The sequence below is a fragment of the Macrotis lagotis genome, chromosome 3 (assembly GCF_037893015.1).
Source record: "Macrotis lagotis isolate mMagLag1 chromosome 3, bilby.v1.9.chrom.fasta, whole genome shotgun sequence".
In the NCBI taxonomy this organism is placed as follows: domain Eukaryota; kingdom Metazoa; phylum Chordata; class Mammalia; order Peramelemorphia; family Peramelidae; genus Macrotis; species Macrotis lagotis.
The window spans coordinates 8101946-8127693 of NC_133660.1; the positions used below are offsets into that span (position 1 = coordinate 8101946).

At 38.4% G+C, this 25748-nt stretch overlaps 1 protein-coding gene across 2 annotated transcripts in view; it reads right to left on the reverse strand.

The window, feature by feature from the left end:
• Positions 1-404: 404 nt before the first annotated feature.
• The window catches only part of TSPAN5 (tetraspanin 5), a 208839-nt gene continuing 183495 nt past the window's right edge, over positions 405-25748 (reverse strand). For both annotated transcript variants that reach the window (XM_074228079.1, XM_074228078.1), the window contains exons 3-8: positions 17916-18062; positions 13103-13273; positions 11290-11415; positions 9407-9454; positions 9176-9292; positions 405-2664 (exon numbers count right to left, since the gene is read on the reverse strand). In XM_074228079.1, the coding sequence (XP_074084180.1) occupies positions 2599-2664; positions 9176-9292; positions 9407-9454; positions 11290-11415; positions 13103-13273; positions 17916-18062 (675 nt within the window). In that variant the 3' untranslated portion in view covers positions 405-2598. The remainder of the gene's footprint in view (positions 2665-9175; positions 9293-9406; positions 9455-11289; positions 11416-13102; positions 13274-17915; positions 18063-25748) is intronic.

Sequence of the window (25748 nt, forward strand, 5' to 3'; positions counted from 1 at the left end):
ATGGCAGAAGGGTGATGCTTAACGAAAGGGATGCAGGCTTAGTCATCCCGCCATTTGTCATTCAGCACTATGGACCAGTGGGTTGAAGCAAAGGCCTCTGAGTCCAACAAGAAAATACTTTAAACTCTCCAGCACATCAAAGAAAAACTCTCTGAATAGTTTCAATTACTCCTTTTCCAGCTTCATTGAAAGAGCTCTTGAAGGCAACAACCCGTGTGTGAAATCATGCTGGGTCCTAGATTGCCCCCCCTCTGATGAACTCCCAGGCTCCCAGTCTTCCAGGGAAGCCACAACAAAGACGACTAATCGAGGAGTCTTGTCTCTAGTCCTCCCTTAGGGAAAGGGAAGAAGGAAGCACTGTGGCTTCATATGGGCAGTAGAATGAAGAAAAACATAACACTGTGGAAAGGTGGAACCAGGTTTATTCAGGACGATCTTTATTACAAACACTTTCTGGGTGTAAAAAATAATGGGTGATTTAAAAAAATGAAGCTCACACGGACTTACTGTTGGTCTTTTGCTGCATTCGCTGAAGGGTAAGGAATTTTGTCTGACAATGAGTCTAAGGTCAGATGAGTTCATGAGGTAATTAATGGAAAAAAGGCAAAAGTGCAACTTGGAGGGCTCTTCACCACAGGGAGGATGGGCGACTAAATTATAATTTGGGGGCTGGAGATGGACCAAGGTCATTGTATATCACCAGGATATGGAGTGAACCTTTCTATCTAACTACACAAGGACAGATAGACTCACATACACATGCACACCCAAACACACACCCGAAATATGGAAGAAATTACTATTTAGAAGAAAGTTCTAGATGGAGCCTTTTCTTCCTCTTTTTATAAGCATTTCAAAAATTGATCATACCCAGGGCTGGGATGGGGAAGGGGGTGGGGGGTGGGAAGAGGTGCAAAATAGAAAAAACACAAGCTCGGTTCCTCTCCAAAGCATCCTGGCTGAATGGCAATCTGGAATGGTGGCATGCCGCAGGAGAGGCCTTGGGTACCTGGAGCATCCCAGCCACCGTGGAGAAAGGCCCCCATGGACACTTACACAAGAAGCTCCCCTCTGGCCTTCTGGCACTAGGTCCTGTTGGGGTGGCAACCTCAAGACAGTGTCATGGAGCCCTTCCTCAGACTTAGACAGCAGTCCTGGCTCCTGATACTTGTGCTTCATTATCATTCTAGCTGTTAAGTCTCTTGGAAGACAGAGGTAACTGGAGACCACACACAATTTCTTTCTTTTCCATTGAGAAAAAAAGACAAGCCTTTTGAGCTTATTGGGGCTGCTTCCCATTGGCATTTAATTCCATTTGGGGGAAGGAAGGAAGGAAGGAAGGAAGGAGTTGAGAAGGGGAGGGGTCATGAGAAAGGACCACAGGGACAGTGTGCCCGAGGTCCTGGAAGCATTTCATATGTCAAGGCTGATCCCTTCACTACAAGGATGCGGGGAATGAGCCAGAACTTCCCACAGCCATACACTAAGAAAGAAATGGGTCATTTGTGACCAAATTACAGTCTGAAATATTTCCGGGAGTGTTGGGACATTAGGGAGGGAGTTTAATGGCTTGTGGATCTCAAGTCACAATTCATGCAGGTAAGACCATTAAAAAGGAAAATCAAAGTTTCAGGTGAAAAAAAAGTTTTAAAGGAAGATTTAAAAGATTTGTATCAAAGCTTTAGTTTCCCCCCCCCAATAAAGAGTATTTCAAAAATTTCCAAAGACTACAGCAACTGATTTTTTTTTGGGGGGGGTGACATTAGGTAATACCATTTCATTTAACACAATTTTTTTTCTCCTGTTTCCATTTAAAATAAACCCCATGCCTGCTCGGGAAGCTTGCTCGGCTAAGATACGGCACCCTGAAGTCTTCCAACTCATTGGCTCAGTGCAGATGTCATATTGATTCCCTTCCCTGGCAAAAGGGGAAAGAACTAGAACGGCAGGTGATGCTTCTCCCGAGTTATTTAAGGACTCCGTTCACAAATTCTGAAGCAAGACACTTAAAAGGCCCAAGTTCTTTTCTTTGTGGTTTCTTCTTGGTTCTTAAGAATTTCTTAACATTTACAGTTGGAGATGGAAAAAAAAATAATTGCCCTTTGTCAATGGGTTTCATTTTAGAAAAGATAGCAGTTCCTTTTATCTGAGGACAAAATGACTGTCCCTCCCTGATATGATGAAAACACAATACTCCTTCCACCACCTCTGACAGCCCTCAAATAACACAAGGAGAGAAAAAACAGCATTTTCCACAGATAGCAATGTAATTCTGCTTCAATTTACGCACATCTGTTTGAGTTTTCTTTTTGGTAAGTGTCCAACTGTTCACAAACCATGGCTACAGTAGATGCACGGTTCAACAGCTTTCAAATGGGTCATTTTTTTTTTAATTGAAATCTGTCAGTGAGCAGCAGGTCCTAATAACCCTCCCTAGGTTCACCCCCATGGAAGCAATTTCATGGCAATACCAGTCTTTGGGACTGCAGACTGCAAGCATTATCAGTGGAGGTGAGCTTGGCATCAGCACAGCAGACTGGAGGCAGGGGAGGGTCTCAGGAGTCCAGTGTCTTAGAGTGGTCAATTCATTCAGCAGTTCTACCAACTGGCCCTGACAGCTTCAATGTCACTAACCAAATTCTGAGCTAGGCAGATCCCGAAAATCTGGGAAAAGAAGAAAGAGCAAAAGCATCAGAGGTGGTGATTGTGCTTCCTGGGGTTTTTTCTTCATTTCCTCACATTTAAAACTCATCTTAAAAGGAAAATCTCCCATTCAGGTCAAGAAAAGTACAACGCTATCTCATGACTACTTTTAGAGACAGAAACTCCCTGTATTAGCTTTAAGCCCCCAATAAAGAGAAAGCAAAACTATCAGACCAGTGGTGAAAAATTCTACAATCACCAGAGAGGTGAAGGAATAAAAATGCAGAAGATACATGCTCCAGAACACATGTCCAAATTCTCAGGTGAGAATTTATTTTATTTTACTATGAACATTTGTTACAGTTTTTTTTTTCTTTTGTCTTTCAGGGATGGGAAGAATGAATATTTACTAATTGAAAAAATAAAAAGATGGTAATGAGAGAGAGAGAGGAGAGAAGAGAAGAGAAGAGAGAGAGAAGAGAAGAGAGAGAGAGAGAGAGAGAGAGAGAGAGAGAGAACCAGAGAAACAGAGAGAGAGAGAGACAGAGAGAGAGGAGGGAGAAAGATTGAACTTGACATTCCTCTAATATCCTTAATAACTCTAAGATACTATCATTTATGTGCTGTTCATTCAAACTACAATATCAAACTTTGGATCAAATGAGATGTTAAATACTACCTCACGTAAAATCTCTTTGCAGAGCTTAAAATGCTACACAAACATTACTATTTATTATGTTTATTATAATATATTATGCATCCAAAATTGCTTAATGATTACTAATGCTAACTTCCCCGAGTTATGAAGGAACTCAAGGCACCATAGATGATGAAACATTATAGGTGGAAAAAAATCAACTATTTCAGCCTCTTCATTAAACAGGTAACTAAACTGAGACCCAAAGAGAAGTGATTTGTTGAAAGCATCAAACTACTAAAGATTCTATTCTTTGACTATGAAAACATGATACCAACTCTTTTCTGGTATGAAATTTGCTTTATGGGATCTGTGTTTTATATCTGGAAGAAGCTCAGAGGCCATCTAGATGAATGCTCTCATTTTACAAATAAGGAAATTAAGCGACTGTGTAATTAAGTTCCACAGAAGAATACTTTGAACTCAGATCCTCTGCCTACAGAAGCCAGTGCTCCTTCTAGGGTATCATGATGCCTCTGAGTTCCAAGAATTTTTTTACTTTTAACAACAATGAATTTGAGGAAATTATACTGAATAACTTCCATTAATATTAATAGGTTCTTTGAAAACAGACTCATATTTTAATTAATTGATTGACTGTTTGATTTTGGCCAAATACAAAGAATTAAAATATACATTAATTATTTTGGGAAGATTTTAACTCAAAGCAAAACACACACACACACACACACACACACACACACACACACACACACACAGAGAGAAAACATCCAAATTGCTATGTATCAGACACAGTAAATTCACTGTCATTTAACTATGTTTAAAAATTTTTCTTTATTTAAAGCAATGAGGCTAAGTGATTTGCCCAAGGTCACAGAGCTAGGCAATTAAGTGTCTGAGGTCACATTTGGACTCAGGTCCTCCGGACTCCAGGTCCGGTGCCGTATCCACTGTGTTACCTAGCTGCCCCCTCATTTAACTACTCTTGCAGAGGAAATTTAACTTGATTGACTGTATACATTCCTCTGCCCAGCTACTTCTATCTGCATTAGATGAGAAAGAACATTGTACTTGTAGTCAGAAGACTTGGGTTAGATTCAGCTCGTCTTACAAGATGGGTGACCTTGGGCAAATCATCTTTCTTCATCTGTAAACAAAACCATCCCATTCACTGATCCAGCAATAAATCATTCATTAAATATATATTAATTGCTAACAATGTGCCAGATACCCTGTTAGGCAATAGGGAATACAAAAGCAAAGATTGAAACAATCCCTAAGATCCTATTTAGCTCTAAACCTACAGTTCTGTGATGGCAGAGAGCATTCTAGATCCCAAGGTTCCTGACTCTCAGGCCAGAGCTTCTTCTGCTCTTCCAGAGGTTAATATCTGTAAATCTCTCCCCATACTTTAGTCAGGATTAAAGGAAATAAAAATTCTTGAAATTCCTTTGCACAAAGAAAGAGATGAATTAATTTTCAAATACAGCTATTTGCCAAATATTTCTCATACATAGGCAGCTAAGTGGTACCGTAGACAGAATGCTAGACCCGCCTCAGATTCTCACTAGTTGTACGATCCTGGGCAAGTCATTTAATGTCTGTCTGCCTCAGTTTCCTTATCTATAAAACAAGTGCCAATGGCGCTTACCTTAACAGAATTGTTGGGGGGATAAAATGAGATACTATTCATTTAGTCCTGTGTAAACCTTAAAGCACTATAGAAATGCTAGTTGCTATATAATTCCTGGTTACTACTCCCTTTATGAGCTTTCTGGCTGATCCCTGCCCGGGGGGGGGGGGTAACTATCCCATCCAGAGCTTGGTGTCCCCTGTTGATGTGATGAATGGATGCCATCTCTGGCTTTTACTCATGTCTTTGAGGAAAATGTCCAACAAGCATAGATCATCAGACAATATACTAGAGGCTTCCCAGCCGTGTTGGCGAAGAATGATTTGGGGCTTAGTCCTTGGCTGAATTATGTTTTCCTCTCGCCTCCAGTTCCCTGTCTTGTAGACAGGAATTACAGATTTTATCGTGGGCTTTGCTAAAATTTAAGCTAGCTGGATTGTATTTCCCTAATCTATCAATCCGGTAATCCTGTAGAAGGGGGGAGAGAAGGGAGGGAGGGAGGGAGGGAGGGAGGAAGGAAGGAAGGAAGGAAGGAAGGAAGGAAGGAAGGAAGGAAGGAAGGAAGGAAGGAAGGAAGGAAGGAAGGGAGGGAGGGAGGGAGGGAGGGAGGGAGGGAGGGACACAAAAATTGATGAAAAGGGAGAGAGAGAAAGGAAAGTAGGGAGAGACATACAGAAGAAAAGAAGGAAGGAATGAAGAAAGAAAGAAAGAACAAATTAAAAGTTTTCTGCCTTCTCACTGTCAGTTGGTATAATCCTCCCATACAACCCAGTGAATGGCCTATCCCTCCTTTTTGCAGCAGTTTATTTTTTCCCCCAAAAAAGGTTTCAGATGCATCTACCTGTCCTATATTTTGCCTTGATTTAAAAAAAAAAACCTACTCCCTCATATCCATAAGACTGATCAAAATGGAGAAATATATAAGCATCTATCACTTGAAGGATTATGGAAGAACAAACACATTAATGCATGATTAGTGGAGTTGTGATTGGTTCAACCCTCCTGGAAAATCATTTGGAACTATAGTCAGGAAGGCACTAAATGATATATACTAAATGATATATACTCTATACTTCTATTTGGAATCCCAATATTCCAAGGAAATCAAGACGGGGGGGGGGGGCGGGGAGGGAGAACCCATATGGAGAAAGATATTTAAAGCAGAACTTAGAGTAGCAGCAAAGAACTAGAAATCAAATAAGCATTTCTCAACTGAGAACCCATTGAACACATTGTGATATAGAAAGGCAATGAAATATTATTTCAACATAAGAAAAGAGGAATGAGGGGTTCAGAAAAATGCAGGAAGATGATGCAGATTGAGATAAGCAAAATAACGAGAATTGACATGATGATTCCAATCATTTGAAGGAAGACCATTTAGAAAGACCTCGAAAAGCTCATCAGAGCAGCAACAAATTTGATGATGAAACCTACCTCACATCTTGAAAGAAAGGCAAATGAATAGCAATTCAGAATGATGTATTTTCAAACATTTCTCAAGCATTTGTTTTGATTTGTTATAAAGGAAGGCTTCTATGAGAACAGGAAGGGAGTGGTGATGGCAGGCACAGTTTGTGACAAACAAGACCAAAATATCATTAATAAATCATTTTCTTAAAAGGTATGGTACAAAAGGAATATAGAAGGGGACACAAATACATAGTTGTTTTGTTTTTCTGTTAAATAGATATTTAAAAAAACAAAAAATAGCCTTATAGTACATTGAAATATTCATTGTTAAGCTTGCAGTTTTTTAACATGGTAATTTTGATATTACTGGCAGATAAATATTGATAGTACCCAATTCCCTATTTCATCATTAGGAAAAAAATTTCATCATCTTTAAAGGCTGTAATTATAGCAATTATAGCAATCTAGGGAAGACTTGTAATTCACATCTCTACTGTCACCTCCCTATGTGTTGCTCTATGTATACAAATTAATTTATATCCGAAGCTTAAGGAATTATTTAGTGAATGTACCATTGTTTTCAAATTGCCACAGAAGTCAAAATCGATCATTTCTTATTTGAATTCCTGTGACACTTTTTATGTTTTGAGTTAGACAGTTGATTAACTCACTCAACTATCAGTTGGGTTAGGTAAGATCCAAATTGGATATAACCCTCCAGCTTGGGCGAGCTTGTAGTGAGTCTATAACTTAGTATACCCACTGTATCAAGACTTCGGATGGACCAGACTATCAAAAATTCTGACCAGACAAAAACAAGTTCCTGCCCTCAAAAGATGTTATAATCTACTTGAAGCAATAGAAAATACATAGAAAAGATTGGAAACATTCTTTAACAACGCTTCGTCTTTATTCAGCCCAAGCAGCTGCGACGTCTTACTGATGCTTCCTCCACAATGTCTCTTCCCACTTACATCATAATTACCCTAATTGAGGCACCTAGAATGGACTGTTCTCCAGTGGATTGTTCCAATAATCCCCATGATCTCTTAACTTGTCACCCTCTTCGCAGCCTCTTAATTCTCTCAACAGTTTGCCAAAGCACTGACAAATGGTTCCAATATTCTCATGTGTTCACTCTTTCTGTGTCTCCTGTCTGTCTCCCCCCCTTTCTCTCTCTCTCTCCTCTCTCCCCTTCTCAGTTCTGTTTCTCTCTCCTTGTGTCTGTCTCTCTCTCTCTTCCCTTCTCTTACTGTCTCTTTTTCTCTGTCTCTCTCATATTCATATGTATATATGTATCTATCCCCTCTAACTTATCATACTTCTGTCTCCTTGCCTCCCATCTCTGTGCTTTCACACAGGTTGCATCACCTTGACTAGGGCCTTTGCCACCCCTCACTCCCTTCAAGGTTCAGCTCATGGGTCTTCCTATAAGAAACCTGTTCTGACTTCTGATTTGAAGCAGTAAGCTACAGGAATCAGGAAGACTTCAGTTCAAATCTGACCCCAGGTACTAACTAGTTGTGTGACCCTGGCCAAGTCACATAACATCTATCTGCCTCAGTTTCTTCATCTTTAAAATAGGGAAACTAATCACACCTACCTCCCAGGATTGTTGCGCAGGTAAAATGAGATATTTGTAAAATCCTATATTCCTTTCCAGGTAAATGTAAGCTCTTTGTGGGCAGGAATTATTTGGCTTTTGCCTTTGTTCCCACAACAAAGTTAGTTAAAATGGGCTCTAGTACTTAAGAAGCACCTGAAAATTTCTTCTTGAATTGAAGTGAAACAAAACATGGACTACTATATAAGCAAAGTATTTTTGTACTCAGAAAATGTTCAGATTTGCCACTGTTATTTTAATAAGGTGACACTTATCTCTTTATTCTCTTTTTTCCTTCTTCTAAACAGCTCAAAGTTGGTGTGTTTGATTCTGATTATTGAAGATATTGCCTCCCCCCCAAAAAAGATTGAATTATCAGGGGGGATAATAAGAGTTCTAATTTACCCTGATTTACACAAAAGAGGAGTTCCTAAAAGATATATAAACCAAATTGCATTTTAGGAGTAAAGTTTCATGCTTACAGAAACCCTACTGGGAATCATTTTATAAATTCCATGTTTAATACGAATAAATTGCCCACCTGATGATTCTATTTGTCTGAATTTGCTTCCACTGAGCTTTTTAAAATCAGGGCAGAACTAGAGTTGTAAAATACCTACACTGGCCATAAGTAATAGGACAAAGCAATGGCTTCTAAAAATGAGAGTTAAATCATGTAAAAATTAATAGAGGTTCTTTGGGGTGGCTAGGTGGTACAGTGGATAGAGTACTGGCCCTGGAGTCAGGAGTCCCTGAGTTGAAATGTGACCTCAGACACAATAATTATCTAGCTGTGTGACCTTGGGCAAGTCACTTAACGCCATTGCTTTGCAAAAAAAAAACAAAAACCAAAAAACGAAAACAAAATTAATATCCTTCCACTACTTCCCTAGACCTCCTGCCTCTGGTTTAAAAGAATGAAATCAGAAATGACTAGGTGAGCAATGTCCTACTAGCTCTCTATGGGGGGTTCCCCTTGCAACATTACTCAAAGAAGCAAGACAGCTAGAAGAGTCAGAAGTACTGAGTTCAAATCCTGTCTCAGATGCCTAATTAGTCATGTAATCATGGCCAGTCACTTAACGTCGTAATTCCCTAAGCAATTGTCTAAATCTAGATGTTCCTGGAGAGTTGTGTAACTGGACCCATGGAGGACATTTCCATCTGGAATGCTTTATAACAATCCAACCGGATGACCAATCTTGGCAAGTAAGGCCTCACTTACCTGAAGCAATGCAATGCCTATAAAAATGCCAGCCACTATGGTCAAGTTGTCTTGTAACCACTTCTCAAACTGGGGCACGCAGCCTTTTGTGTAGATCACAATCTGCTGATCGACCTCCTTCACAAAAGATGAGGAAAGAAGAGTGTCACAGATACTCTGACGGCCTCAATGTCCCGTTGTTTAAAAACAAAATCTTTGTGTGAGGCAGGAAAAACAAGAAATTTTACTTACTGGTTTTTGCCTGGCATCATATCCACATTGTGTATTGATGACATCTTCCTGATGGGGAAAGGAAATAGAAATGTTTCTCCTTGTTACAGGGACACCACCAAACAGAGGCACTGGTTATGGTTTAGGAAAAGAGCTAGGAGGTTCATGAGGATCACACAAGATTAGGGCCAGAAGGGAAAACCATCCCATTGGCCCTAGAGTGACCTAGACATTGGCTTTTTCCATAAGGGAAGATAAAAAGCACCTTTCACCCGCGTGAAGTCTATTGAAGACTTAAAAGATTTTTCTTCTATAAGTAAAGACTTAACAACATGTACTCTGTTTCTTGCATACACATTTACACCTAACTTCTACTTTATTAACTTTCTCTCCTTCACTTTCATAAACAATCAAATTAAATCACGCATCCAAATGTGAAGCTATTTCTGAAGTGTCAATATTCACACTGACAATTTAAGAATCAGGTCTGCCACCATACCCCTTCTTCCCCTCCATTAAACAGCAGCATGACCAAGGTGAGACTTGGGGGTGGAGGTATGTGAAAGGACAGACAAAAAAAACAAACTAGGAGCAATAAATGGAACCTGTAAAAAGATCAGCTAGGATTTGGGAAATTTCCTAAGTAGTTTGTACTGCTCTAAAGGAGAATGGCCAGGCCTGGAAAAGGTGAGTCTCCTTTATTTGGAAGGCTACAGTCTAAACTAGAACATCACTTATATCATTGTATCATATATCAAGGATTCCGATTTGGGTATCAGTTGGACTTCCAATTCTAAAATGCTGTGATTCTGGGAATTATTCAAGGCAAAGAATGAAAGGAGAATCAGGGAAAGGGCACCATAGAAACAAATGTCCTGGCTGTGTGTTGGTTGCATCATGCAACAGGGGACAAGCTAATCCTTGTGATAATGAGATATGGCACACGAGCCCAGGATACAAAACTCCAGTTAAAAAGAAATCGTCTCCTAAGAACATCTTATTTTATTTCTAGAATGAAAACTGGCATTCTCTAAGACATAACTCCCCAGAAGGCATAATTAAGGCATAACCCCTGCCCATATTCCAATCAATATATATAATTATTTCTTTCATTAGTTTCCCATGTCCTACTAATTCTATTATTATCTTGGGGGAATAAAGAGCACCTGATCCCAGTCTCATTTGAAAAAATAAAAAAAAATCAACTGGCAATTGGGCGGGGGGTGTCTGTCTGTCTGGGTCTGTGATGGGGAAGTATAATAATCCTAAACCCATATTTTGAGGTTAAAATGAGGCAAGATGTATGACATCAATTAAGCTCTGTGTGTGTGTGTGTGTGCACGCGCAAACACACACATTTGAGCCTCAAAACATAGGATTCTTATTATCCTTATTTTATAGATGACGAAATGAGACTGAGAGAGGTTAAGTAATTTGCCCAGCATCACATAGCTATTATTCATATAAGGTAGAATTTGACCTCAGGTCTTTTTGACTGTCTATAAATGAAGTACAAAGAAGCCCATTCATTAACTCTCATGAAAGCTTTCTTTGATCCCTCAAACTGGATGCAATTTCACCTTACTTTAGACGACACCCCCCTCATTGCTTAACCTTCTCATCCTAGCACCTAGCAATTCTGCCATGAAATCTAGTCATTTGTGTACTTATTCCCTCCTCCCACATTAAACTATAAGTTCTTTGAGGGCAGAGACATATCTGATTCTTTTTTGGATTAAGGATGGCTCATTGTATGCAGTAGGTGCTCAATAAATATGAGTTGAACTAAACTGGAGAACCAGAGGGAGTAGGTGAGTTTTTCCTTCAAGGAGAGAAACAAGAAGCCCCAAGCCAGAAGAACCCACCCCAACTTTGGACAAGGTGGAGTTTGCTCATTCACTTACTGCAGGATCTTTTGTACAACAAGAAAACGGTACGCCACATCGTTCTCGACTTGCATTGGAATCTGTGCAATTGAAGTAAATATTTAGGTTCCAATCATCCGCTCCAAAAGCCCCACAGCACTGCCACTAGAGCAAAGAGGAGAAAATCAGAACCTCTTCCCTCACTGATGACCACCCTGCTTACATTCATTTCTACTCTGCTTCAGCCAATTGCCAGTGCCCTGCCGCCCCAGAATGCCCTCAGAAGCTAAACAGAACCTGAATGGTACATCCAAAACCCTCCAAAGGAATTCACTTATAAAATTAATTCACTAGTTTACAATTGCTAAAGAAGGGTGGCAAGCAACATCACAGCAAGGAAGGAACCAGGCTTCGATTAATTTAGAGCCGTTTAAAACAGAGCCCGGATCCGTTAGGTGTGGGAGGGAGGGACATATCTGACCCACAGCCTCTCTTTGTCATCTGGGAGGGACCCTGCCTGCACCATTCTGAGGGCAAATAGGGCCAGAATTTCCTGGAAGCATTCAGCTCCATGTGGCTCTAATGGTCTGACTGGAAAAAAAAACAATGCAAAACATGAAGAATGTAATTTTCACCTAGTGCAAACGGCATTTCAAAGAAGTGTGTTGGTCATGCCAAGTTAGCCCACACTTAATTGCTGGGAAGGGTTCTTCTAAATAACAGAAATCAGCTCAAATCATGGAGGTGACAGAACTCCACCATATCAGCCATGCAGTGCAGCTACAAATAACACTGGAGGGCTAAGTTAGTTAAAGGAAATTTTGAATCTAACTACAGGAAAGAGCTTCAGGTCACAACCAAGTCTTGGCCAGCCATAGAGAAGTTAGGGCAGACACTGACAATAAGAGAACCTGAGAGGACATTACAGGTCCAGTCAGCCAGCCTGTTCATTGTATGAGAGAAGAGAGCATTTGGGTGGTGCCTACTGTACTCTAGGCTCTGTGATATGTCTTTTTACAAATGTTTACAGATATTAACTCATTTGAAGAGCTAATAGAGAACCAGAAGAAGAAATAATGGTCACATCAGGAGAGGATCCTGACTCCCTCTTCACTCTCCTCACTCCATGACGGTACCTTATTCAATAAATAAGTGAATGGATATAGGCCACAGCCCAAGATCAAATGTTTTAGATGGTGTGTATATACAGAATGAGGTCCATTCAAAGGTCAACCGATCTTTCATTACATATAAAGTTACCACCATATTAAAAGACAATATCTGATATACAGTTCTCTTTCAATTAGACCCTTATATTTTAGATAGCACTTCATTTTACAGATAAAAATAACAAAAGACATGAAAAGGCTAAAGTGAATCGCCAAAGTCCCTTGCATGGCTAGTAGCAGAGACAGGTAAAAGGCAGAGACTAGGATTCAAATCCAGATCCTCTCAAATCCAGGATGTTTTCCAATTTTTTATAACAGCCTAATTATAGGCTGAGGCATGGAAGGAACAGGTGCCAAAAACAAGTTATCTTTAGACATCAGGTGGAAATTCAAAAATACAATCAGTTGATTGTCGTTCACTGCTAATAGGAAAAGACCAGTTAGCATCCCAGGCACTGCTCCATCCAGAATCCTAGCCTTCTAACTCTTCACGTTCAAAATAAAAAGCATCTGACACATTCTACCTGAGAAAGCTGAAGGGCAAGAGAGAACACCAGAAGAATTGCAGTCATTGAAGGGATGTCTTAGTTAGCAAAGACGAAAGGCAAGGAGGAAAAGCAGTTGAGTAGGAACGTCCATTCAAACAGGTGTTTGGGTTAAAAAGAAACAGGATGCCAACTTACGTATTCCTGGGTAAAGTCTATGAGGTTTTGTAAATCGATGTCATCCCTGTAAGCTCTGATGTTGTTGTTTATAAAGAAATACAGCTGGTCTTTGATCCAGTCTTTGAAAACAAATGCCAGAACCCCAGCAGTGAGCTCCAGGAAGAAAATAATTCCCAGGAAGACAGAAAACTAAGACAAAAGACACACAGAGTGAATGGTCAGGATAGCTATTTTCACCATATTTGGTTAAAAGGTACTTTCTTCTCTCTTTTTAAGTCTTGTCACTGTGTTGGAATGTTACTCGGAAATAAAACAGATGATCATCGGTTTCTCGAGATTTATTCATACAAAATTACATTTCAGCAAAGATGTAAAAAAAAAAAAAAAATTCCATCATCACATTTTAGGTGCAATGGTGTTCCAGTCACTAATTAACCAAAGCCCATAAGCAAACAAGAATGACTCATTATGCCCAAATTAAGTCCAAATGAATTTCACAAGATTGATGCTTCTGCCAGGAGTTTTAAATAATGACCAATTCCTTACTTCTAGGATGTTTTGCTGGCATAAAAAAAGATAGATTATCCTACTATTGGAGCTTTCCTGCCATCTGGAATGGTGGTCAGGATTCCATGTTCCTTTAGAGGATTCAGATGTATTTTTAATCCTCCCCTTGCACCTGCTTCACAGGGTAAATGAGCAGGTGGGTTCATTTGAGGAGAATGACGCAGCCTCAGAGGTGGTGAGGGGGAGCATGGCCTTAAAATAAGCTTCCCGCATTAGAAACAGCAAAGTGAGACAAACCACCATCCACCCCTTCTGGCCACCTGAGGAGCATTAGCACCTTTGCTGCTCCCCTTTGGGGGACGGCTTTGTCCCAGGTCACATTTCTAACATCCTTTTCCAAAACAGAATCATTTCTAAATTCTAAAATTAGAAAGGCCCTTTGTACAGTAAAAAGCAAGCCTTTGGTATATTTTGACTGAAGTCCCTGCAGGAGAGCAGACTCAAAACCATGGATCTAGTGAAAAATCTGCATGATCTCCCTTAGGAAAAATTCCAAAGGTATGTGCACATCTTGTCCTAAACCCCACAACTCTTTCCTTTAGGCTTCCATGCGCCCTCCCTCTGGTTCTGATGCTACTGAAATAGGAGGTGAGAATTGGAGCATAATTATACAGGTCAACCATTCTACCAACAGGGGCAGGTAAGCCTGGGGAGGGTCTTAACCACTGCAGCTAAACAAAGCCACCCACCCCCAAAGAAATGGTAGGCTTGGAAAAACCAAGGTAAAGAGACATGAATAACATTTAAGAGCTATCCTTTTATTTAAAAACAGGATCAATCAGATGTGGATGGAAGAGAGACTGATCTATTTACTCCATAAAATTGATGATAGCTATGGCAACTCTTCCCGTGAATATACTCCAGGATTCTTTTTTTCTCTTTTTCTTTTTAACTTTTTGTAAGGCAGTGGAGTTAAGTAACTTGTCCAAGGTCATGCAACTAGGCAATTATTAGGTGTCCGAGGTGGGATTTGAACACAGGTCCTCCTGACTCCAGGGTCAGTGCTCTATCCACTGTACCACCTAGGTGCCCCATAGGACAGAGATTCTTAACGTGGGGCCTATGGAGTTTTAGAACAGATTTCAGGGACTCCATGGTGAATAAGGATAAAAATGACACCTTTATTTTCATTAACCTCTATCTTCCATTATTTAAAAATATTATTTGGAGAAGGGGTCCATAGAGTTCACCAGGCTACCAAAGAGGACCATGACACACAAAAACGAGTAACCCGTTTGGTACCATGTTCCATCAGTGGTACAGCACAAGTTGAAACACCTTCAGGTCTAAAAATGACAGCCCAGAACTGCAGATCCAACACTGCCTTCTGGAAGCCCTGATATTCTAAAGACCCATCCCCAGTGCGGGTTCCCAAGTGTCTGAACTGGTTGCCTGGATTCCTAAAAGAAGAATTTTAGAGACCTAAGAACCTTGAAATACAATGTTTGCTTTAGCCAATGAAAGACAAACAACCAATAGACATACTTATTGGTGGCATGAGTCCTTTCAAATTTGTATTCATCTCATTGCAATATAAAGATGTCTCAGCTCCTACCGGTTATTGGACTTTAACCTTGGTTAATATCTCCAACCTTGGGGGGGGGGGGGTAGGAGGAAAAGGAATGTTAAGAAGGGAAAAAGTTGAACATATAGTTATACCTTTGGATAGAGCATAGAATAATTATTTCTTTTATAGTCACTCTCCTTATGAATGTGAAAAATAAATCAATTTTTGTTACTTGGATTTCTTTTTTTGAGATTAAACTCCTAAACTAAACCAGACTAACATAGATAGTCTCTTAAATCTAGGTTACATAGAGATTTAGGGAATAGAAAGTTGAAGAAGACTATCATTTAGTAGAAGATAATTTAAAAGAATAACATAATCATAAGATTATAAGGTTTTTCAAAAAGTTTAATTTTCCTAGTAAAAAATCAGGATTGACAGAAGCTAAATTCCCTTTCTGGTGTTCTTTCCAGTCTTAGTGGTTAAGTCCTTTTTTTTTGTCTGAGCTAGAGTAAGGGGCTCTGCTAAGCAGGATGGAGGGAGTTGGTGGGGGAGGGGGGGTGACCATGAGTACGAGGTCCTTTTTCTGATTACAAAATACCACCTGAGGAGCAACTAGGTGGAGCAGTGGATAGAGTTCCGGCCCTGGACTCAGGAGGAGCTGAGTTCAAATCCAGCCTCAGACCCTTGCCTTGCAAAACCTAAGCCCACCCACCCCTACCTGCTAAAAAAGAAATATCACCTGAGAGAAAACACATAGGGATAGGATTAAGATAAGAAAGTCTGGGAGAAATTCACTAATCAGTTGACTTGCCTTGTGCAATTGAATTACGTTCAAAACAAGTTTCTGTCATTTTTCCGATTCTTGTTTTTTATTTGAAAAACCATCTCTTGTCAATCAATCAATCCTTGTCTCTGACCTCTGAGCAGTTCAGTGACCTGGCTTGGTTAGGCAAATGCTAACTTTTGCAAATTGAATCATAGATGGCTCAGCAACTCTGTCCTGTTTCCTTTTTATTTCAATCAATTTTAATACATGCCAAGTTCTCTCTAGTGTATTTCGTGTATCTCAATCTTTAATCTATTTTTGTCCTTATATCCTCAGAGCTTAAGAATATAGTAGGTGTCTAATAAATGCTTGTTGATTGACTGGTCTATCCAAGGAAGTTGGTGATCATTTTCTCCTACCTGAATTTTTACCCATCTCTTACCGGGCCATTTCTAATTGATGACAAAAATTGGAAATCAAAGGCCATCTTTCTCACCTAGTGGATTCCATTGCATAGGATCTCTCTAATTATTGTCCTGCCTTTTTTCCATCCCTCCATGTTTGGGCTGTGTTTTTCACAGTATAGAATGACCTTCTTTATGACATTTGCTACACTCATTTTTGCCAGAAAAGGAAGTTTTAGTATCCATTAGACTGAGTTTTGACTCTAAAACCTGCACAATTAGGAGCTCATTTTTGGGGAGGGGAGAGGGAAGTTTAATTTGGGGATATTATTATAACATTAGTTTATGATTTCTCAGGTAACATTCATTCTTGGTCCAAAAAATGACTATCTGCCAAACACGTGAAGCACAGATAAATTCACATCATTCAAATAAATGTGAAATTTATAATAATTTTATATTCAATTTATATTCAATAATTTTTATATTTAGGTGACCTTTTATTTTTAAGGTCAGAAAGAAAAATCACTAAATAAAATTATTCTTTGTTCTCACATCTGGCATGTTTAAGTATTCAAGTTAGGGTTGTTTTTAATGAGCAGAAATAATTCCTGAGTTACTCGTTCTTATAATCATTATAATTGTGGGGGCTCTCTCTTCACAGATGAATAAACTGAGGCTCAACGTGGTTTGACCAAGGACACCCAGGTAATGCCAGCGCTGGGATTTGATTCCCAAAGTCCCCTGACTACAAATCCATTGCTTTGCTCACTCTACTACACATGGACATGAGAAACCAGTTGACTTTAGCTTTTGCAGGAATCCCGATGGATTAGAGCGATGGCTCTTGTCACCTGTGATTCTGATGAAACCTATACAACTGTAAAGGAGTTTGCATTAGCAATGCCTTTTTTTCCCCCTCTAAATTTACTCATCTGCTGCTAGAATGCCAGGGATGTCAACTTAGACATTTAAATTCTACCTTGGAGAAAATTGTTCACCTTGAACCACAGTTACCAGGTATTTTTTTAATCATAAAATAAATAGCAGCTCTCATAATGTTTTGCCATGTTCTGGTCTCTCCTCGGGCAGTAGTGTCAAACTCAGGTGGAAAAGGAGCCATTAAGAGATACATAAGGATCCTTGTACAGTGACTCAGAAAACCCTGTTTACCTATTTCTTTTTTTATTAACACATCAACACATTAAAATTAGATAAGAACTCCATTTTAATAGTATTTTATTTTTCCCCCCAATGATCTACAAAGACAGCTTCCAGCTTGTATTTTACAAGATTTTGAGGAACTACATTTTTTATCTTGGTTTGGGCCACAATCAAGAATGTTGTAGGCTGCCATGTTTAACCTAAACGGCACTCCCAAATTAATTGAAAATGAGAACAATCATTTGATCGTCAGTTTATGAACTCCACTCTCACAGAAAAGATCACAAAGGGAAATTTCCTTTGCCAATTTCATATTGAAAAGGATCATCTTAGTTGCATATTTTTGCAGGAATCCTTCCCACACTAATCCCTTTGTTCCACAAAGACAAAAACTGAAGATCAAAGAAGGTGGATACTCACAAATTTGAGAAGGAAAGTGTTTTCTCGAAGAGCTCCAATACATCCTGCAAATCCTAAAATGAACATAACTCCCCCCACAACCAGGAACAGCCAAACAGGATCAAAACCTCCCAAGTCTGTGATTGAAGAGATATTCGACAGTACTCCCTAAGAGGGAAAAAGAAACATAAACAAAAATACTGTTGAGGTAAGCTTCTAAAATCTGGATTTTTTTATGTTCATTCCATGATATTTTGGAGTTTTTTTTTTTTGTTTTAAATTTTTTTCAATTCATAGAACAAAGCAAGCATTTCCGTAACCCAGTACAACAAAAAAGATGATTGTATGTGAAACTACATATCAACCATGTCCAACTTGCTATTCCCTCCAAATATATTACAAAGTAATGTAAATTTCTTATTTCCCCTTTTTTTTATCCCCCTACCAAAGAGATGGCTACCATTAGACACAAATATCTATCTATATCTATCTCTCTAGCTATCTCTGTATATGTATATATGTAAGATTATTCTACCATTAGTGTTTTCTTTAAAGGATAATTTCAAAACATCCCAGGCCAATAGGTAAAATGAAAGTTAATAAATACAAAGAATGAAGAGAGGTAAGTGTTATAAAATTGTAGAAATGAAAGTACAGAGAAAAGAGATATCAAGATGGGCCCACTAGGGAAGCTAGACATTCAGTGAACAGAGCACCAACCCTGGAGCCGAGGACCTGAGTTCAAATGTGACCTCAGAGACTCACTAACTGGGGTGACCCTGGGCACGCACTTAATTCTGATTGCCTTAAAAAAAAAATTAGCCTGCTTGTTGCTCTCCAACCTAGACATTCCATCTCCGGCAGTCATATGTTTGCACAGGTCTGTCTTCAATTCCGTTCTCCTCATTTCTACCTCTTAGTTTCCTTCAAAGTTGCGTTCAGGTAGCCACCACCTTCCTGAAGTTTTTTCCTGATCCACTGAGATCTTAGTATTTTCTCCATTTTCAAATTACTGTGGTTTTACTTAGCCCGTCTCTGACACTTAGTAGCTACGTGACAGTAAATGAACCAATTAATTCTTTTGGGCCTCAGTTTCTAAATATATAAAAAGAGAGAATTGTCCTCAATGCTTTCTAAGCTTTCTTTCAGTTCTAAATGTATGGTCTTGTGTTGTCCATTCCAAAAAATATAAGATCTTGAGAGCTGCAACTAGGTTTCATTTTTGAATCCCTAAGTTTTATATAGTATAATTCCTTTTATAGAATAGACCTTCAAAAGAATGCTAGTTGAATTCAATTGAACTGAACTGAATTGTCTTGTAGAACCAAGGGGCCTTCATGCTGCCCAACCTGATATTGCCCCTAAAAGTGGTAAATACTAACCAGAGAAGACTCAAAGAAGGCTTTCTTGGGGGAAAAAGACAGAAATACAATTGTTTAATAATTGTTGTTATTCATGTCCAGCTCTTTGTGACCCAATTGGGGGTTTTCTTGGCAAAAAATGCAGCAGTTTGCCGTTTCCTCCTCCAATTCATTTTACAGATGAGGCAAATAGAGTTAAGTGGCTTGCCCAGGATCACACAGCTAGTAAGTGTCTAAAGCCAAAATCTGAACTCAGGAAAGATGAGTCTTCCTGACTCCTGGCCTCTAATAATTAGGTCAATGCAACAATGACTTGGTGAGGAATGAGCTCTCCATCACTGTGGAGGCAGTACCTGGATGACCATTTCCCAGGGATGTTGTTGCGGGGTTCTTTGCATTGGACTGAAAACTGACCTTGGTAACCTTTTAAGATTTTATGCTGGACATTTTACGCTGGAGTCAAAAAGATCTGAGGTTCAAATCTAGTCTCAGATATTTATTAGCTATGTGACCCTGGGCAAAACACTTAGCCCTTTTGCCTCAATTTCCTTATCTATAAAATGAGTGTCAAAGGAAATGGCAGACCATGCCAATATCCTTGCCCAAAAAACCCTAAATGGGATCTCAAAGAGTCAAGTATGACTAAAAAATAGCTGAATCACCACAACAGACTTTATAATGTTTTGGACAAGATATTACAGGTAACAAAATGTTTGCATTTACACATTTGATCCTCACTGGGATCTGGCAGGGTGTGTCAGGCAGGTATCTTCAGATAACGCTCAGAGGCCAAGTGTCCCAAAGCCACCTAGCTGGTAAAAGGTCAGCCCAAATCTACATCTTCTGACTCTTCGTTTAGCAATAACTTCCCCACTTAGGAGGTTTTCCTTTTATGACTCACAAAGGCAGGTCCCAAGTTCAAATAATTCCTAAGGACTCATCCATACAACCTGCGCTTTTAAAGTCTAGTGGAGAAAGGAGACAATTATCTGGGTGAACCAAAGATAAATCCTTGTAACACAATCAGATAAACCATGGAAATATTACAGAAGAGTCAATTCTCAATAGTCAGTAAGTTTCAGAATAGTTTTTTTTTTCTTCTCCACAATTTGGTCTTTTTAAACAATCTCTCTGAATACTTACTCTTGGAGCTGCCTGCAGGAGTAGTTTTAATTAAGAGAAATTCAACATGTTGCCATAGAAACAGCGGCCAATGTGGTCTAGCGGGCCTGCTATTTCTCCTGCATTTAAAATTTCAACATGTCAAAGGCATGGAGAGAGACAACTCTATAAAGGGCAGTAGCACTTTCTCGTAATCCAATCTTGAATACGGATGGTAATGCAAGGATTGGTCTCAAACTAGGTCAAGTCTAGTAAAACTGTGTGTGGAAGTCAAAATCACAGCTCCGAGTTCCTGTCCTTTAGCTCGGCCTGAAATGGAGATGAAATTCGCAGCTTCTCTACTTCCTTTCAACTTTACAAAACTTTTCAGTCCCCAAAAAAGCTTTTTTGCTGTTTCTGGTTAAAAAAAAAAAACAAAACAACTGAGAAGTAACTAAATGTATTCCTCCTAATAAAGCCTTTGGGTTTCAAAATGGCTCATTACCTGCCCTCATTAGCCTATTCTGGGGCAGTGTGTTGAAGAGTAGGACCCTCCAACTTAGAACTTTTGCGTTTTGTTCAGAGTTTGATAGGTGAAAATGAAGACCTAGGGGGGAAAAACCTGTGGAAAATTCTTGTATTTGTGCCTCATAACAACAAAAGGAATTGATAAAAGAACATCTAGGCTTACACTCAGATGACAAGTGGGAGTGGCGATTCAAAGTAACAACAAATACTTGAAAAAAGTGTATACTGCAATCTAATATATTAGGGATTAAGGTGTGAAAAGTCAAGCTTCTATTTAACTTTGTGTGTAACTCACATTCAGAAGTATAAAATTTGAGATACATGATCTTAATTTAATCTTCAACTTTTATCCAGTTACCTCATACCAAAAGTCAACATTTCCATGGAATCAATTTGTGAATGTTTTTACTCATGTTGGAACAAGAACCAGATACTTCTTTTTGCCATCTACTTCCTGCACCAATGACCTTAGCAGTTCTACAACAGTATAAATACAACATATCAATGTTTTATGAGATGAAGCCAAAACAGCACTCAGAAGAGAATTTCTATCTTTGAAAGATTATATTAACATGAAAGAAAAAGAGAATTTAATGAGCTGAGTTTAGAGTTAATGAAATTAGAAAAATGAACATTATTGTTGAGTTGTATCCAATGCTTTGTGACTCACTTGGAATTTTCTTGGCAAAGATACTGGAGTAGCTTGCCATTTCTTTTTCCAGCTCATTTTACAAGGAAGGGAACTATTGCCAAAAAAGGTTAAGTGACTTGCCCAGGATCACACAGCTGATAAGCAAGTGTCAGGGTGGTTAGATTTGAACTCAGGAAGATGAGTCTCAGGTCTGACACTATTCACCGTGTCACCTAATTGCCCACAACATTATTGTACAAGAGTGATATAAGTATAAAAAGCAGAAAAAAGAATTAAAAAAATAAAATAATAAAGAAAACAGCTATTTTAAAAGATCAGAGGGGCAGCTAGGTGGCGCAGTGGATAGAGCTCTGGGCCCTGGAGGCAGGAGTACCCGAGTTCAAATGTGACCTCAGACACTTAATAATTACCTAGCTGTGTGGCCTTGGGCAAGCCACTTAACCCATTTGCCTTGCAGAAACCAAAAAAGAAAAAAAGATCGGTATTTCTTCCTGATAAATAAGTAGCAGATTTAGTTAAAATAAAAGTGAAAAATCAAACAAACAAATTCTATAAGACAGAAATTTATAAAAGATTTCTTTCCCAACAGATAAATCATTAAAAGATATGATTAGGTAATTCATGAAGGATAAAACAAAATTCCTGAAATAACTACCAAAATGAGTTTGAATTGCTCATTATTAAAAAAAAATGCAAATTAAATACACAACCTTCTTCAGTGTTCAAGACCTCTAGCTTCCTAAGTTCATAATAATGCTGAATTCAAGAAAGCCCTCCAAAACATAGCAGACAGACACCTAGAGTGGTGGTAGTCAAATAATTCATTATATGTTAGCCAACATGGTGACAAAATGTCACTTTACATGCATTAAATTGCTATAAACAAAACAAAACAAAGTCAAAAATTTTTCTTTGCTTTAACAAAAGACAGGAAACTTAAGTGGTGTCTTTCAATTGGGAATAACTAAATAAATTATAGTATAAAATGTAAAGGAATATTATTATGCCATTAAAAGTATTAAAAGTATGGGTTCAGAGAAATGTTAGGATATATTTATATGAACTGATGTAGACTGAAGTAAGCAGGACAAAATAATAATTTATATAAGGAGAACAGCATTGTAAAGGAAAACAATTACAAAAGATCTAAGAACGTGTGATCAATGCAACAATCGTGACTCCAGCATATTGATTCAGTTTCCTCTCTCTCAGTAGCGAGAAGATGGACAAGAGATGAAGGTGACATGAATTTTCAGAAATGACCATGACGTGAATGCTTTGTAGTACTATGCTTCTTTATTACAAGAAAAAGTTGTTTTTTTTTTTTTATTTGGAGGAGGCAAGGACAAAAGGAGAGATCAGTGATAGATAGTGATATTGAATAGGAAGTAAGAAAAAAGGGCCAAAAATCAAAAGAAAATCATCTTTAAAAATACACAGAATAAAGCACAAAGATGTTTGTAAGGGATCCCCAACAACAGGGTAATACTGAAACTAGAATTTTAAATTAAATACATGCAACCAGAGAGTTGATTCATAGTTTCATCTGAAATATTCTTTTTGTTTTTATTATATGGGAAAATGTTTATTGGAGTTTAGCAAGTTCATAATAATAAAAAATACATTTTTTTAAGATAGCCAGTGTACTTTCTATCTAGATTATGCTTTAAATAGTTCATTGGAAATGGAAAGGACTTATCTGGTTAAAAATGTCATAGCCTTGAAATTTCTACTAGTAAGCACTGAGCAGGGTTCACTGAACATATTGAGTGATAAGAATGGAATGAAAAAAATATGAATAAGACAAATAAATATAGATTCATTTGTGTGAAGTAGAGTGAAAAATAGACATCATGAATCACTTAACTGCATAAATAAATATCAATATAATATAAAACATATATAGTATGTATATTTAGCTATAGTCATCTATCTATCTTTTTACCTATAAATATGGGGTAGGGGTAGAATGTACAGATAGGTGATTTCAACATTGTGAAGACCCACAAGTATGGAAACTTCCTTCACCAATGCAGCAACTTATCTCTTTTTTTATATGTCTGTAACTTAGAAAGATGAACAAAGCACTGAGAAGTTTAAGAATCTACTCATGATCACCCAGTTAATATATATTAGAAGCACATTTGAATCCAGGTCTTCCTAATCCTCTAAGTATCTGAGCTCTTTACCCACTAGCTATCTCTCTAATGATGATAACAATAAAGTTTAAAAATATTCAGAAGGAAAATAAATCCATGGGGAACATGGATATAAACAAGACTTCTTTTTTCTTATTCTGTCATAAGCACATTTTAAATAAGTAATTATTTTGGAGTTAATGAGAGACTATTTGTTAATTCTCTGTAATGTTTATTTTTGCTGATGTTTATTCAATTTGGAATTTAAAAATTAGCAGCTTTAGGTGCAACAAACCCCAAGTACTGCCTCATTTAATTGGGGGGGGGATGCATTTGGATGTCCAATTTCTGGACACATTATGTTATCATTTTTCTTAGAATCCTCTCTATCCAGAACAGTGATTGAACACGCTATTTTGCATTTGCATTCTTGTATTAAGGTTGAATCTGTCCTCCCAAAAGAACATCAAATCAAATAGTTCTACAGTTTGACCTGTAACACTATAGATTTAAAATGGAAGGCAATTTTCCTGGTTGTTTTAAACAAGGAAAGCTTCTGCAATGGAGAGAAGGACCACTGAAAAAAGGACAGGCTCAAGCCTGGCAATTTTAGTAATAGATATGTACCAAGCCAAAGAGAAATGTCAAATGTCTTTTTATATTCAAATTTAAACAGTCTTCAGTACTGCTTTATGTTCTGATGAGCTTATGTATCAGCCTCCAGCAGACTGTACCCATCATTTTAAGTTCCTGAAGTCTGTTCTGTGCTTGGTAATCTTTCTACCTTTATATATGCGTGGGTATGTGTGTGTGTGTGAAATGATAAATTACTTGTCTCCTATCTGGTGCATATTATACACTAAATACTCTTGTTAACTTCTATCCAGGAGGTCCTAGATTTGAGTTATAAGTAAAATTCTCCCCAAGTTTCTTAGATGGTGGCCAGAATGTACCAAAACGTTTGCGAGCAGAGAATTTAATCCCTCTCATGAGATGTGGGTTGCCCAAGGCTGACTCTGGGACCCATGCCTGGGTCCAAAGCAACAGTACTTCTTGGGTGGTGAAGGGAGTGTCTTGTTACTCATTGCCCTATGGGCCCAGAAACAGTTTCTCAGGTTCAAACAGGCACAGAGTTGCTGCCCACTCACACTATCATTTTGCAGCCTGGAAAATTTTGCTTTCTTCTCTTATCAGCTCACATAGAAAAGAAGTGCTGAGAGAGGTCTCAAGGCCTCAGAAACCCTTCTTCATTTATATCAGAGAAAGATTCCTTCTAAGAGAGAGCTCAAGGCAGAGACGGCTTGTGGCTTCACTCCAGTGGCCTCTTCTTCCTCAGTAAAGTATAAATAGAAAGTCAAATATTCTGCTGGAAGAGGAACAAGAATAATGTGGAAGAGAAGAAAAAAATATGCCACAGTACTGTAAGCAACTCATGAAATAATTAAGAAGCTGCCTTCTGTCAATAAAGGGCAGGGTTAGATAATACAACATTGGTGATGGGCTTAGTAATTTTCAGCAGTGAGGAATAGCTAAGAGGGTAAGGTATAAAAATAAGCAAGGGTTGGGGTTGGGCAGCACATAAGGTGGGTTGGGACAAAGGGTCAATGAATGGCAAGGTAAATAATGTACATTTGAAACGGTTAACTGTAGGGCAAGGCTGGGAAAAGGAAAAAAAAAATCAAACCCCAAAAGGTGATAGCTTGGGAAATTGAAGGATGGGGGACAGGAGCTAATCACCACTGTTTAGAAAGAGATAAGGACTGACTTTACAAGGACAAAATGCATGATGGGGAAGGTAGAAAATAAAGGAAATAGGTGATTATATATTACTAATGAAGATTTACATGTAAGAAAGAACTAAAAAAAGGCAACAAATATGTAATTGTAAACCATAAGATATCAGATAAAATAATCCAAGTGTTACACAAGTATCCTGCAAATATTTAAGTATACACAAATATACAAGTATCCTTCCACCTCCCAGGAAGAGTCCAGTGAAATGCTGGAGCCTTGACAAAGGGTTTGTATCAGAACATGAGCAAGAATGATAAAGGTTTAGATGTCATGGATGAGT